The sequence below is a fragment of the Ischnura elegans genome, chromosome 13 (assembly GCF_921293095.1).
Source record: "Ischnura elegans chromosome 13, ioIscEleg1.1, whole genome shotgun sequence".
Taxonomy (NCBI): Eukaryota; Metazoa; Arthropoda; class Insecta; order Odonata; family Coenagrionidae; genus Ischnura; species Ischnura elegans.
This window is the reverse complement of record NC_060258.1, coordinates 1067673-1083833: the sequence shown is the minus strand read 5'-3', so window position 1 is coordinate 1083833 and position 16161 is coordinate 1067673. Positions and strand designations below refer to the sequence as shown.

Below are 16161 nucleotides of genomic sequence, written 5' to 3'. Positions count from 1 at the left end.
CATTTCTTCGTTCATCTTGTAAAAATCTGCCGGCTAAAGTGACCTTCTTCTCCCAACCATGGAACGGATTATATTATCATTATGTTATGAATAATTATATAAACAAATTGGCACCTACCTTTAATTTTTTGGATAGTGCTGTTCATGGGTTATCTCTGTTGAATGTGATTATTTAATATTACTTGCTTACGTTTGGATTTCAAATTGTTCTGATGAAGAAGCATTTGCAGTTCTTGAACATTAGTTTGCTTTACTGTTGGCTCGTGTGCACAACACCTACAAGCTTTCGTATCTGGATTCCCCGTGGGGGTAGAGGCTAGCCAGTGTGTTCAGCTTAGAATCCTTTACCTTCATCTTCATCTCGTGATCCTATGTCTCAGTAATCTCACCACAAATCACAACCAATCCGGAGAAAAAAAGTAAAAAGTTATATCTATCCTTCTTATCCATTACGTTCAGTTGAGAGTATCGCAATTATTTTTGCCAGAGCAATGTCTTGCATTATTGTAAATTGGTAATCCCTATGCTTCCATTTTTTATAAGGCACTAATGATTAGTTAAGCCCATTCTCTGTGCGTTTAAAGGCCTCTTTTTAAGCCACAGGATGAGCCTATATTGTGCAAATAGCATCTGACAAATTGATGCACCATTTTTTTCTTAAACTCCTGCTATTTGAGAAGTGTTATTGTATCATTTGCGATTGAGATTTCTGTGAGTTAAAAAAGGCATGAGAGAAAAGTTTGCTTTAAAAAAGTATAAAAATTTTCCCATGTCAGTAACAAACTTAATTTATTTTACGGTTCAGGAATGCCTTCTCTGTATTGGAAATAGGAGAGCCAAGGAAGGAGCATTTACAGATTTCAACCATTTTGCCTAATCTATTGGGTAAGTAGTTTCAAATACATTTATTCCATGCTTTTCTTTGAATTATCCATTACTGCATGATTGCCTTACTTTAATTGAGCATGCCTTTCAAGTGAAACATTTTATCTTATACAATCGACCAACAGAGATTAAACATCATATACGTTAACCCTCCGTCGGGCGCACCTCAAAACGACACAAGATCAGGCGCACTCGGCCTAAGAGGCCGCTCACGTATTTTCCCCGTCCTCCCCTCCCCTAATCAATTTTATTTTAAAACACAAACAGGATCACCTGGGTTAGGGTCTTAGAAGAACAAATATACCAAATATTTTGAAAAAGAACCAGTTTAATTACTAAAATTAAAGTGAAACTGAAACATCCAAAATCGCTAATTTGACACAAGTTGAAATTTAAAAATGAACAAACAAAGTATACATAAGGTGAAAAAACTGGAAACAAAAGTAACATACAGCTTATCTAGATGTGGAAGCTTTACTCTACACCGTAATCATGGTCGCAGTCTGGCACTTAGCCTATCAAAGAAGCAATTGAAAAGCAGGTCTGATAAAGCGGTTTTACGTGACTTAGACATATTGGCTCGTGACAATGTTGACATTCATAATTTGTCATTCGCCTAAATCCATTCTCAGCCATGCACGTGCCACACTTGCGTCTTTTGGGAGGTGGGGAAGGAGACTTTTCATGTTCACTTGGGGGTAAAAACCTTTTCAAGCGGCCCTGCAGCTGAGTCGGCATCCCACTAGTGTTCAGACTTCGCCTTGCTAGTTGTCCAATAACAAGTTGATGAGACAAACCTTTTAGAAAGATTCTTCTTTTTAATGGTTCTAAGCCATTCGCAATTGAAATCACTTGTGAATTAATTCCGGCAATATTGAGAAAGGCAAAAAAAATTACCATTGGCCAGCGTCTTATGTTTCGGCTCACATTGAATGTAGAGCACATTTGATCTGCTGTATCAACTCCACCTTTACTCATATTGTAAAAAGTAATTACTTCTGGCTTCTGCAGCTCTCCAGTAGTTTCATCAATGGAATCAGTTTCGCGGAGTGAAGACACGAGAATCACGTTTCTTCCTTTTTTTGGTACATAAGAAACCAAAGTGTTATTATTGTTGAACCCAAACAAACTGCTGTACTGAGCCCTTCCTCTGGTATTGACGAAACTGGCTGGTAATTGTCATTTATTTTTCCTAATTGTCCCAACGTATGACAATTTCTTTTTCTTCAAATCGTTAATAAGATCTATGTCCGTAAACCAATTATCCGCGGTTATGTTACGCCCTGTCTCAAAAAGAGGCTCAGCAAATCGTTTCACTACCTCACTTGGCCTGTTGCTGACCGAAAATGGCCCTTCTGACTGCTTTCCTGCGTAAATTTCAAAATTATATGTGTATATCATTTTAGCATCCACAAGGGCAAATAACTTAATGCCATACTTGGAGGGCTTTGAGGGTATATATTGCCTGAATGCGCACCTCCCACGGAATCCTGGTAACATCTCGTCAACTGTGACATTTTCTCCTGGGATGTAGTTTTTTCGACAGTTACGAACAAAATGATCAAACAACTCACGGATTGGGCAAAGTCGATCATACACTTTCCGTTGTCCTCGGCTCGTCCGATCGTCAAAACGGATACAGCGTATGAGGAACTTGAACCGTTTTATGCTCATTGCCAGTCCAAATTTTTCAATCCCATCTCCTTCTGTTCCCCACAGCTCCTCCAGACTCTGCCGATTACCTCTATAAGCGCCAGCCAGGTACAGCAAACCAATGAATGCCTTGATTTCAATGACATCTGTTCCTTTTGCATCCCTTTCTCTGGCAAATTTGTCTTTCACTGAGTCTATGTATTTATTAGTGCTTTCGACTATCAATTCCAACATTTCTGTACTAAATAAACATTCCCAACATTGCAATATGGTTTTTGCATTTTTAGCTTCTCCTCTAACGCCTGGAAGGTGCGTAATAATGTTGTGACACTGTATCCGACGAGCAGCAGCCGGAGATGGCTTCCTGGTCCACTTCGTATGTTTATCTCTTCCAATAAAGTAACCCGTACGGATGTCGTCTTCCTCTTCTTCATCCTCAGTTGCCCCTTCTTCCTGTTCAGTTGCTGAGTCGTCTTCACGTTGCACTACCTCATCCTGGGAATCAAGGTCGCTTTCTTCGCCCAAATCCTCAACCAAAGCCGGATCTTCGTTAGCATCATCATCGAGAAGGATGCGTCTTATTTCTGAAATATCATTCGGGTTGGAGAGATCGAACAACACCTTATCCATTTCAACAGCAAATCTGGAATCAAAGACAGGAAAGAGGAAATTACTTATTGGCATAACATATCCGGGCGCAGTCGGCCTGAGAGGCCAGGACCAGAATACTGCTGATATATATAAATACAATACATATTTCTATAACAAAGAAGACTTATTCTTAGTAAACTGAACGATTCCAATAAAAATATCTTTGAAAAACTCACCTTCGAAATTATGACGTAATCGGGCGCACTCGGCCTCTCGAGCCAGGAGGTGTCTGGGCCAGCCGGGTGGCGGATGATGACGGACTGAACTGAGGCGTGCTGACCGTCGCCAACATTTAGGAAACTATCGTAATGGGCGCCCCGATCAGACGGCATGGGTAGAAGTGACATACAAAGAAATGTTTTGCTGGCCTCTCAAGCCAGCTGCGCCCGACGGAGGGTTAAGGATGGAGAGCAAGTATTTCATTTGTTGTATCCAAAAAAGGTTTTTCACCACAGTGTACGTCTTACTTACTCCATAGTTGCAGAACATTGTTCCAAAAATTTATTTCAAATGTTTTCCACCAATTTCTATTCCACGAGAGGTAGTGCTATCGCAAAAAGATATGTACGAAATAACTTTTTAACTGCCTCAATCAGAGGTTAGCATTAGTCAGTTCTTATGATCTAAATATTTTTGGCTTTTGGATAAAGTGCTGTTAAAATCTATCATATACACTCATCTTACTATCGAGAATATCTACCATATCATTTTTAAAACAATCGGTGTTACTTAAAATATTTTAGAAAGGCCATATGTTACTGTAAAAATGGAGAAAATGTTGGGCCGGTGGCCTTGCTAATAATTTATGCATAAAATGTGTTTAATTATTCTGCAAATATTACGAGAGAAAAACTGTTAGAAAAATGAAATAGAGATAAAGGACATCCTGAAATGGCATAATTCCCAATTTTACTATTTCATTTCTTCAGAGAGGCAGAAAAACAAAATTTTCCTAGCAACCAAAACGAAACAGTACCAACTGAAATAATTAAATTTTAAAAATTGATTGGCATCAATTTCAAGGTCTGGCTGAACATGGAAAAGTCTAGCAAGTGTGACACCTGAAGTTCTATTTCATTATATGCAATTATCACAATCCTAAATAACCCAGTTGAATTTTCGTGAACAAAATTACGCTCAGTTTGAAAGTTAAAGATACAATCTTCAGTGAGCTACTTTTCATGGTGAGGTGATAGAGAATAATTCTGAAAGGGGATAAGACTATTTAGACATCTCCGTTACCGTTGGGAATGGTTCAAAGAATGGTACACTGCGCTCCCGACGGAAGTACTCCAGAGCACTGGTCCACAGGCGATACTTTCAATACGAGAATTTCTTTTCTGAGCGGTCAAGAGCAAAGTCAAAATGGCGAAATGAACAAGGGCAGGCTAGCTGTATTATGAGATTGAGGAGATGGTTCGTTGAATATTAATGGTTATTGTGGAATATAATTCGAATAAACTTCATTTCAAATGTCGTGGTTCCACAAAGTAAAACAAGAAACTTTGGACTGCATTTCTCACACCCACCCCCGCATACCTCTTCTTAAATAAAGTCAGTATCTTAGTGAAGTAAAAAGTGGGTACTCTACGGTTTACACACTTGCAATATATTTACTAATTATGGCTAACAACTATTATAAAACATATATCCTTTTAAATTATTTTTCTATCCCGCTTTCCTTCAGATTTTAATTTGTGGCATGAGATGATGTGTCTAACAGGGTCCCCACTCAACCGTGAAAACCTTAAAACCGTGAATAAGCCCTGAATTACGTCTACCATGAAAAAACCTGGAATAGCCATGAAACCTTAGAAATCTCTCAAACTTGATTGTAGAACTAGGATTAGCGGATCGAAAGAAAAATCTCTCTTTCGATCATGTTTCAAAGCCGAGTCACATGCAGTTACTGTCCACACATTTTTCTGCACACGTGTATTCGAAGCACAATTATTAATTGGTCCATGTGCCATGACAGCATATTGACCTTAAGCCTGCGATTGGAAGACATTTACCCTGGCAAAAAATTGGGCACTTCTTCTCTCCTTCCTGCCACCCTGCTCCCTCCATTTTCCCATGCACACCCTTTAGCCAAAGTTGAATTTTGCTAGCTATAGTAGACGTCATAAGAGATAGCGCTTTCATTTCTGCGTTTGCATTGAAGGCATCTTTTGCATTTGTTACATTTTTAGTTAATGTTTGGCCGATAATTGGTACATGATCAACATTTCTGCTTAAAATGCCTGATCTAAAAATGGTGAATTTGATGACATTTAGACTGTGAAAACCTGGAAAAACCGTGAATTTTGTGATGAAGTTTGAGTGGAAACCCTGGTCTAAATATGTTTTTACAATCCTTTCTACAACTACATATCCCTTTAAATAATTATTGTGGCTTTCTGTGATTAAAGGATGCTTCCAGAGGTATTTGAGTTTATTTCGTAGGAGATAGGAGAATGTCTATGGAGAGATAGTGCTTGTTATATATTCATTTAAATCACAGTTAAATTAATATTCTACCTGTGAACGCCAGTGTCTTCTTATATTTGGGATTAAGAGCAACGTACAGAATTAGAGTACAAAATATTCTCTTTATTTCAATAGCAATGTTATTAATATGACATTTTATGATTGATACTCAAACCAAAACAAACAAATGATAACCATATTATAAATCTTGTCTTTTTTAAAGAATCAGGAGGAAACGTGCACCTGCACTCCTCCCCAAAATCTGGATATGCACTGAGCATAGTGCAACTAAGGAAATTTTACTCTTTAAAAGGAAACAATTGTATTTTCCGTCCATTTTTCTAGTAAAAATATTCAATGTGTAATGAGTGAAAGATAGTAAATTTTTGCTCCAGTATAACTTACACAATATGAGGCAACCTCTAACATCTGTATAGACTTCCATTTTACTGAAACAACAGGACAAGATTGTGTATGTTAATAGGGCCACGAGGGTGAAGAATTTAAATTGTAATTTATGCCATAAAAATCAGATAAGTGAAATATCCAATGGCGTTATCCATATGATCCATTTTTGTTTCAATTCATGTGCACCAAGACACTGGCGATGAGAAATTTCCAATGCAGATTAATAGGATATCAGGGGGAGATAAGAAGTGGAGTATGTAAGGAAGATAAGCAGGGGTGGTGTGGGGTAATTGGGGCCCTCGGCTGGGGCTCAAGATCTTATCTTCTTCGCCGCGGGGGCCCTGCCTGCTAATATTGTTTTAAATTCCATGTGCAGAAATGGATTTTGAAGCTATTCTGCATTTAAAAATCTATATCAACACTTTGCGTGCCATGGACGTAATATTACGTCCTTTAGATCTTTCTGAAAATTGCCATGGACGTAATATTATGTCTTTCTATTTACAGCATACTCCCGATTATCCGGCTGCGGTTAATCCGGGTTGCGGATTATCTGTGATGATTTTTTTTTCACTCTCGCTCAATTTTTCCCGCGATCTTTATTTTAAAAAAGTACAATCGGACGAAAAATCATCGGAATTACTGAATTAATAATAGGATAGACCGGGATTATTATTTCCGTTAGAATCCCTTTCGTAAAATGGAAGCGATCGCGCGCTAGCTACATTCACGGGAGTACCGTGTTCCTGTTTTCCAAGCCTCGCAGTGCGCGACCGCGCTCCGGTTAAAAGATCGCGAACTGGCGAAGAAACCTCTCATTCAGTCCGGGAAGCACTCTATAATAATAACTGCATGAATAGTAATGCATAGTTTGTTTTAGTTAAATTATGAACATTGCAAGACATTTTAGAGAAAGTTTGGGTTATCCGTGTTTTCCGATTATTCGTGCCGTCTCTCCCCACCATTATCCCGGATAATCGGGAGTGTACTGTAATTGGCTTTGTACGCGTGAAGCCGTAATATTTCGCTCATTGTACTTTCCCACCATATTGCTTAGTGATTCTGTTATTTCAAAAATCAAATCCTCGATGGAATAAGAGTTCTCTTAATGTCTTGAGGACGAAAAGTCCTTTGCAGCTACTAGCATCCTTATCTTAGGCCACTTGGTGTGAAAATTCTTTTGTGGAAAGAACCATTCGTTGAGGGTGCAGTGACCCTTTTTTCATCCAGGATTTATAACGCTTTACTTGGAACAATGCTTTTTTATGATTTCCATGCTTTAAATAGTTCGAATTGATAGTAATTAAAAATTGTTATGCATGATATGGCGGTATATCATATGTTGCAATATTTTATATTTCAAAAACAGTAAAGTTGATGCGTAGTTTTCCACGGCATTGTCTAGATGATTTCTCCATGTTTCTGGGCTTCACAGCGTGGATTAAGAAAAATCCACGCGGTGAAGCCCAGAAACATGAAGACATATTCAAAAACAGTAGGTTTTCATTGTTAAATTATATATTTATAAATTAGCAATAAATGTTATTCAACTCATTCATTAAGAAGAGAAGTGTCATTTTTACTGAAGTATACATCAATATAAATATATTTTTGATGCTAATGTTTTAAAAAATGTACAAATTTAGTGAAAATGGCTGGATTTTTCAGTAGGGCTTTAAATTTAGCAACCGGCACTCAAAGCTTAAAAATGGCAATCTTGTAAAAAAAGTACTGTCAACAATGAGAATTGCACAGCTTATAAAATTCCATTAAGTACGTGGGCTGTTTTTCTCAACCTCCAATGGGTCATGATCAGAAGACGAAGTGATTACTTAAAAATTATTCCATTGCCAAACATTGAGCACACATGTGGTGTCCTTTCGACATAATCGCCTCGGCAATTGAGGAATCGGTGGTGCCTGTAGACGGGATTTGCTATACCTTCTTCATAGGATGCTTCCGCCAATTGCTTACATTAATTTTGGCTTTGTCCTGAAGCTCATCGCCCTTTTGAAAATACCTCCATTCTAGCCACATCTTCACTTCAGCGTAAAGATGGAATGATGGAGATAAGAGGATCACCAATTACATATGTACTTCAGTTGGAATCTTTAAAAAGAGGCTATTTTCCATTTTCAACATATTTCAAGGTTATTCAGTCGATTCGGTAGTCCCATGGTTAAGTAAAGTAACATAATTTAAGTGATGGTGTATAAGGGGAAGATTATTGAGAACTAAGGTATTTTGCATTTCTTAGAAGAGAAAAGGAAGTGAGGAGGAAAACCTGGTGCAAGCATGCTTTCAATGAATGGCACCATGGGGAATAAGACTGCGTTACATTTGATAAAAGTAATATTATACATGAATTACCGTCCAGAAAGTAACCAAGCAAATATTGATAATTTTATGATGTATTTCCACCTATGCTGGCATTCGCCATTAAGAAGTTAATCAGGAACACTTTTTTCAATTTTAATACAAGAGGAAAGGCACACTTACGATTACTTATGATCTTACTTTAGGAAGGAATACACTTTTCCACAACATTTCAATGTGTATGATGCGTTTCGGCTCACAGTGTCATCATCTGGTACAAGAATTGTACATTAAATATTGAGGAAATGTGTTACCGTCTTCATTTTAAATATTTCAAACTTCCGCCAAGTAGCACCTGCATCTGACAAATTTCTTCAGTTGTTCTAATTAATTTCTTTCTCTTCTCCTTTTTTCATCAGCCTATTTTCCCATATTATCATGTCACATCATAGATTTTTGTGCATATCGTCTCTATTTCATTCCAACCTCACTTCCCTCATTATTAGAGGTTCCGTAATAAACGATCGGTACTCCTGCTAGGTAGAAAACTGTCCCGACATTTTTGGCGTAGCTATATCTATTTTGGTCTCCAGCAGAATTACTTCCTCATAAAAACGATGGTTGTAAGTAATTGAATTTCAAAAATGCCATTCCATATCATTTCCTTTTTAATCTGCATTGCATAGTAAGCGAGATATTTTTTCTTGGGTCACGCTAGTGCTAGTTGTTATTTTCCCACACTGCTATTGACAAATTTTAAGATAGTAATTTGATGTTTTTTCTTTTTCTTTGCAGTCAACATTTATTCTTTTCGAACCAACGCTGAGATCGTGTGTTGCTCCTTCGTGACCATTGCCACCACGCCTGCTTTATACAGCCAACTTCTTCTGAATCCACTTCTGCTCAAATTAATTATTTCTTTTTTCCCCAATCATGGTGAGCAACATTTCTAACAGCAATGCTGAGCAATTTGTTGAGGAGAGGCTTCTTGCTGGATTGGTGACTGGCTCATTCCTCCAGCATAAAGACCTACTGGACAAGTTGGAAGATGTGAATAGCAGAATGATAAAGGAGAAAACACTCTTGCATGTTGGAGTGGGACTTGGAAAAGCTGATTGGGTGCAGGAGCTATTGGCAAGAGGAGCTGACACAGACATTACAAATGAAAGTCAACAGAATGCGTTGTCTTCAGCTGAGGAGATGGTGCGGCAGTTCCCTGATGATGCAGAACGCTCAAAAGTTCTGAATTTGGTTACGTTGGTTCACAGGAGGGACCAAGTTATTTTGCATCGTCTGGAAGCATCTTTAAGTAGAAGCACTGATCATGTGACACCCGTGGCTAGCCCAGAATGTGATATTGCATCTCTCAAGTCCTCTGTGGACTCATTGAGGCGAGAGATGAAATCTCTTGTGCGACAGCTGAGCTCATCGTTGGAGGAACTGAAAGCGCAAGTGTGTGGATGCGATGTACTGTTGCATTGTCTGGAAGGGGCCGTTACGTCAACAGCAGAGGACGTGACATCTATCAAGTGTGGTTTGGGAAAGGAGGTGTATTTAAGTCAACCTACATCCGATCCGGCCAGAGCAAGGCAGGAGTGTGTGGACGCCATGATGCGAAAGACACGGATAGTGTATGGAAACGGAGTTGATGAAATGCGTAGATTGTATGAGAGACTGTATGATGGAGATGGATGCACTGCTTGTGTTATTAAGTTTTTAAGTGGGGATGGTCGGGTGAGGGTGATGGTGGACAATGATTCTTATAGCATTGGAAGGATGAAGGAAAAGGTTGTGGATTTTGATGGGACTCAGGGGAATGGGAGTGCATTGATATCATTTTGTGATTTTGAGAGTGAGACGGTGTATTTTGGTGCAAAGGATTCTTCTGGTGTTTGGGAGAGTGTCCAATGTGCTAGGTTAGCTTGGGCCCTCTCACAATTATCCCTAAAATTAGTTTTTGATAATGAGGGGAGGCCATATAGCAAGGGAGATGTGGAACAAGAGCGTGAGTGGATGAGGGCTATAGAGGAGTTGGAGGAGAGGAGGAAGAGGGGAGGGGGATTAGATGGGTGTATCAAATTAGCATTGGATGGGAAGACACCAAAGGCAAAGTTATGTTTGCTTGCGGCAGCTGTCCCTCGTCTTATTGCTTATAATGGATGCACACAAGGAAGAGCTATTCTGCAGCAGCAAGCCCCTCTCCTCTTCTCTCTCTATTCTAACAATGTGATTGGAAAACTTCTAGCCAGGGCAAAGGTGGGTCCTACGTCTATTTCTTAGGGTTTTTTCTTTACATCATGGTCTTCATTTAACCATTGAAATCATTATTTGAAGCTATTTTAGTATATAAATTGGTAGTTAATAAATGTAAATGTATAAAAAGTTTTGAATAGTTGAAAGATTTGTTCGTAATTTAATTTTCCATGATTTCCCAAAAGTGGGCCTCTCATTGGTTAAGCATTTAGAGGTGAAATGAAACTTCTGGTACATTGGCTCCTCAATCCTTATCTGTTCCTCCTATGTGTTCTATAAGTAGTTTGATTTAATGAGAGTGGGGTTTTGTAATATTAAAATATTTAAATACAATTTATTTTAGTCAAACATTCTACTTCTTGATATTCCAAGATACAGACTTCTTTTTAAAAGGTAACATGTATTAAAGATCGTATATGTCATAAGTTTAAGAAAAGACATACATTTAGGAAAAGTCACAGCTTCAAATTCAATTTCAAGCATTTTTGACATGATTATAAACTTTCAAAACTACCAACCGGGTCCATTGGACCCAGTCCGTCGTTCTAGGGTTAAGAAAGTGACTTCAAAACTAACTAACTCTAATGGATAAATAATGAAGTTAAAGATAAATAATATAAGAAAAAGTGTCTATATTCAAATCCATGGTATATCAATCCAGTGATAAATCTGTAAATTCCAAACAATAGGGAAAGTCTTCCAATGTTTTTCACTCATAAAATAAATGAATCTTGTAAAGCATGGGCTTCTCGGAAGATATTTAATAATTATTACCTATAATTTCTGCCATTGCATTTTTGTGAATGGAGGTAATATTTTATCTCACTATGAATATTGACCTAATTTTGACATTGCATTTTGTTTGTGATTGCACTACTTTTCATTCCATTAATTTATATTTTCTGTTTCAGAGATGAATGTGGCGCTGAAGAGGAACATCCCGTTTGCTATCATTTATTTTCTTTAAGCCTCTCAGTCTAATTGGGTTAACTTAATTACTCATGTGTTTAGTGTAATCATTACAAATATCTTATGATTATACTCAGACATTTATGTTGATTTCATGTTTGCTAAATGGCACTTTTTCATTGGGTAGGACATTACATTTTGAGATGCATGCTATTTTAATTTTGTGGGCACACAATTTTAGTCAGTCTTTCCCTAGTCATGCCGCTGAGATATTTGTATTTTTGATTATATATCACTTTGCATCTCATTTACGCTATAAGTAAATGGAATGAATGTACCAATTTGGCTTACCAATGTAATCCTACAGTTTATCTGAAAGTCATCGTGCCCATATATCTATTTGCAACATATGCCACTCTTTCCTATTTGTTAGAATTATGTTATGCTGGATGTTCTCATGTTTGTGTAGCCCTTTAGTGAACATTGGTTTGTTTTGCTTCATTTCTCTGGCCTTGTTTGACCCATTCACTTGACAGACATTTTCCTGTAGTTTGCAGCTATAATGATGTAGGGATAATATTGTGAAGTGCGATATATTCGTTAAAGATTATTAATTTCAGATATATGGTGCATAATTTCAATGTGATGTAGAATTAAATTTTGCAATCTTCAGTCATACTTTAACAAAGGCTTATATGGGATTTTTTTTCAATTTGCAGTTGTAAATGTATGCATATTTTTGGTATAATTTTATTATATTCTTTCGTGGTATTATACTATATTCTGTTACAATACCATTCAAGGCACACTCAGAGAAATAACATTTCATTGAATGTGATGTGATTAAACTAAATTTTTTTAAATTTTTGCTGCAAACTGTTGTGAAGTTTTATCCAATATTGCATATCATGCTCCATAGAGATAAAATAAATTTAGTATGGCTTAAAGTTCCTGTGATTTATTTTCCTTTGAAATGAGTATATCCCATACGGTGCATCAGATTCAATCACGAAAATTTTTCTAACAAGGTGCAGGAGGACCACCTGATGTACACTTCCTATTTGCCATGATGCTTTTTAGTGCTGTGCTCCATAACGCACCTTATCCTTAAAATTTTTTAATCTAATCGCTAATGAAAGGTATTATTATAATTTTCAGTTTTGTAATGCATATGATATGAATGCATTTGAAGAGTAAAAATTATATTTATCCAGCTCAACCCACAGTTATTGTAACTACATTGCATTTCCTACCAATTATGGGTTCGTAAACTAGAACCTACTTTCCCCCCAAATTCTAGTGCGGTAATTTTTACTTGCATTATTACGTACAGACCTTTCATGTATTTAATACACTCCCCAATAACTCGAGGCAGTGGAATAGTATTTTTTGCCTACTGAAACGTTTCCCTGTGCCCAATGGAAGCACAGAACATGTATTGCTGTCTACAGTGACGACCGAGTTATCATTCCATCAAACAATACTGACCTACAGCTTCATTGAATGCTTGTTTTCCTGTTACTCTCGGTTTTATGCCGATGGCTTTGCTATATTCTGTCAGACACGCCCTTGTTCTATTTTCACGCTGGGTTCCAGCGTCAAAAGATCCTTTTTCTTTCAAAACAATAGTGTGCATGGTGTAAAAAGAAGTCATTGAAAAACGTACGATTATTATAGGGTTCAGGGATAACCTTGAAAATATCCAGAATAACACTTGCTTCCAGGTCTAACTTTCAACCGAAGTCATTTCCCATCGCCTGGTTGGATCCTAAAGCCGTCTGAAGACCATTATCACCAAAGTTTAAATCGAAATGAAAGGCTTGTTCATAAATAATATTTTTGAATTGTGGCGACCAAATTTAGGTAACGTTTGCTCAATAATTGACAAATGATGTGACGTATTCCAAATTGTAAACATTTCTAATTCAAGTCGTCAAATAGGCCAAAATGTACAAATCTTTCATTTTCGTTCCGACAGGAATTGTTTGAAAATTGTACTTTTTATTGATCTAAATGTTTCGGCTGAATGATTTCCTAACGAAGTCCAGTCCAGAACGTAACCAGTTTACAACTGTTTCGTTTAATACGCATGACTCTAATTTGTATAAAAGTTCATTGTGAGGTACAGTGTCGAAAAAATTCTTAAAATCTTGAAATAGTGCGTCAACTTTCGATTCACCAGATTTTATAACGCCGTGAAGAAAGATCGCGAGCTGTGTTTCGCATGATCTACCTTATTAATCTTAAATAGAGTGTGTGCCTAGAAGAATCGACAAATCCACCTCCCCCCACTCCTTCCCCCATTCAAAGTGTTAAAACATCCCGCTGTATGTATTACCATCGTACTATAGTAGACGTGATCATGAGAATAAAATAAAAGAAATAGACTGCAAAACATAGAGATTAAAAATGTCATTCTTCCCTCGTAGTGTTAAGGATAGCAAGGTTGTCTCAATTGATAGTATTAGTGGCGTCGCTTGCTAGGATCACTTATTGCATGTATTTTTCATAGTTCTAACCTTGCTAATGCTTAGTTATTCCTAGAGTAAATTCATGCAAGTTTTTTTTATGAATAAGCATGTATATTTTACTAGTATGCGAAATATTTCTGTGACCGTGTGGTGTGCATGTGGCGGTCCTCTTGCATGCTGCATGTTGGTGATTTGTCACCCCCTGCCAAACCCCCTAGAGGTGGCTCGCAGGGTATTATGTAGATTATTGTACGACATACTGTGAACCCAACAGCCCAGCCACCCCCCTGCGCCCTCAGAATAACCTTTAGGTTCTTAGGATGACCGCTAATCCGACCGGCTGCCTGCCTCCTCCGACGGCACCGCAACCATTCATGCATGCACTCCCTCCCGAAACAACACCCCCCAATTCCACCGGAAAGGAAGACCGCCGTCACGTGGATGTTGGAATGTTTCTGAGAAAATTTTGTTGACCCCAAAAAAACGCTGCATTTCCCCCCTTACCAACTCCCACTACAACTTTCTCTGTTTTTTCCCCAATCGTCATCTTACCCCGCTATCTCTATTCCGTTCTCATTCCTCTTCAAGTGTCTCCATCTCCTCTCTCCCCTTAGAGACGTTGCCACGGCTCAGCCGAGGGGGTCGGATCATCTCGCCTGGGACTCCCAGCTTAAGTAAAACGCTGCGCTGTTGTCATCACCTCTCTCTCTCTCACACATGGCGCGTGTATTTGGTTGCGTTCGGTTTTCTTCTGAGTGTGGTTCTTCTCACTGAGCTCATAAATGACAAAGTTAGCGGGAGGTGCTCGAAATGGGATTGCGGATGAGACCAACGTCCTTACTGGAATATTATAATACGTTCCAAAATAAAAAATAACAAAAAATTTGAAAGCCTTTACCGTCGTCGCCTTCTCGTCAGCGTTCTTGCCATCTTCTCGCGGTCACCTTCATAGCCATTCCATTAATGATCCAAAACATTCGTAATATTTAATAAATGGAGTCATAATATACCAAATATACATTTATGACATTTTTCGATGCAAAAACTTCGAAATTCTCTACTTAACTGGTAACAAAACCTGAGGAAGTATTATCGCCTTAGCCGACGAAAAATCATGTTAATTATTCTAAATTCATCTCCTTCCGTAGAAGTACCACAGATATTAACTCGGGTTTACACTGATCTTCCAAAATAAATCCGTTAATTATCTGCTTTGCTAGAAATTTTTCCATGAAATACTTCAGCGCTCGCCGATTCTCAAGTGTTCTTAGACTTTCAGTCATTGCCATCAGATGGCGAGGGGTCGACTTAAGCCTCTCGTTAAGAATGGGTTCGCGCAGAGCGATTAGGCTGAGTTAAGCCGGATGAGCTGATCCGAGCGTGTAGAACAGGCATTAATTCCCCAACTGAAATAAAACAATTGTGTCAAATAAATGCACTGCGCACCATTTGTACCGCGAAGATTGAAACCGAGGTCGACATAAATTATTTTATGATCGTGAAACATTGCAAGTGTTAATTTCAATATTTAAACTAATTTCAACAAATTCAGGCTTCAAAATGTGTGGTTTCCTATTATTTTTTATTGCCTTAATCGAAAGATCGTTACGCCTGGAGTACGTATTTCACGATTTTAGATTTTTTTAATGACGATATCTATTTTTCGCCAATAAATGAAAAGTGAAAATTTGCAAGCGTCCGAAAACGCGACGGCTAAGTATTAACGCTGAGAAAAGTCCGTGTGACGTCGTTCTCGTTCCCGCTGCCGCAAGTGAGGTGACCTTGGGGCGAGGCTTTGAGCGCTGATACGACGCAGGATGCTAGCAGGTAGCAGAGTACCCTGCCTGCTGGTAGCACTTGGCTTAAATGTGGATTGTTAATATCTACCTAATCAAACGAAGGAATCTTTCCGACCTTAGGCAATTTTAATAGGTGATTATTAGGAGATGTTTCCCTGAGCTCTGTGCCTCATGCAGGCATTGGTAATCTCAGACGATGTAAAACTCCTATCTATTCGTATAGAATCTAGGTCCGTGTGACATCACGTTGAGTGGCATCGCATGGGCGCCAATCTGGGCTTTATCAAATGAGGATAAAATTGACCATTGCCATTCGTCTAAACCGGTATTCTTAAAACGAAATAATT

General features: G+C 38.2%; 2 protein-coding genes across 2 annotated transcripts; one reads left to right on the top strand and one right to left on the bottom strand.

The window, feature by feature from the left end:
* The first annotated feature begins 804 nt into the window (after positions 1-804).
* Positions 805-10708, top strand: LOC124170330. The gene is made up of 2 exons (XM_046549053.1): positions 805-885; positions 9178-10708. Exon 2 carries the CDS (start codon positions 9316-9318, stop codon positions 10660-10662), a length of 1347 nt encoding a protein of 448 aa, XP_046405009.1. The 5' UTR covers positions 805-885; positions 9178-9315; the 3' UTR covers positions 10663-10708.
* On the bottom strand, positions 1961-3547 carry LOC124170334 (piggyBac transposable element-derived protein 4-like). Its single transcript, XM_046549061.1, has 2 exons — positions 3366-3547; positions 1961-3181 (listed from the first exon to the last, which is right to left on the bottom strand). The coding sequence occupies exon 2, from the start codon at positions 3166-3168 to the stop codon at positions 2065-2067; it is 1104 nt and encodes a 367-aa protein (XP_046405017.1). The 5' UTR covers positions 3169-3181; positions 3366-3547; the 3' UTR covers positions 1961-2064.
* Positions 10709-16161: the final 5453 nt, after the last annotated feature.

Excerpts from the sequence above, each read along its gene's own strand:
- LOC124170334 (XM_046549061.1), bottom strand. The coding sequence starts at position 3,168 with ATGGATAAGGTGTTGTTCGATCTCTCCAACCCGAATGATATTTCAGAA.
- LOC124170330 (XM_046549053.1), top strand. The coding sequence starts at position 9,316 with ATGGTGAGCAACATTTCTAACAGCAATGCTGAGCAATTTGTTGAGGAG.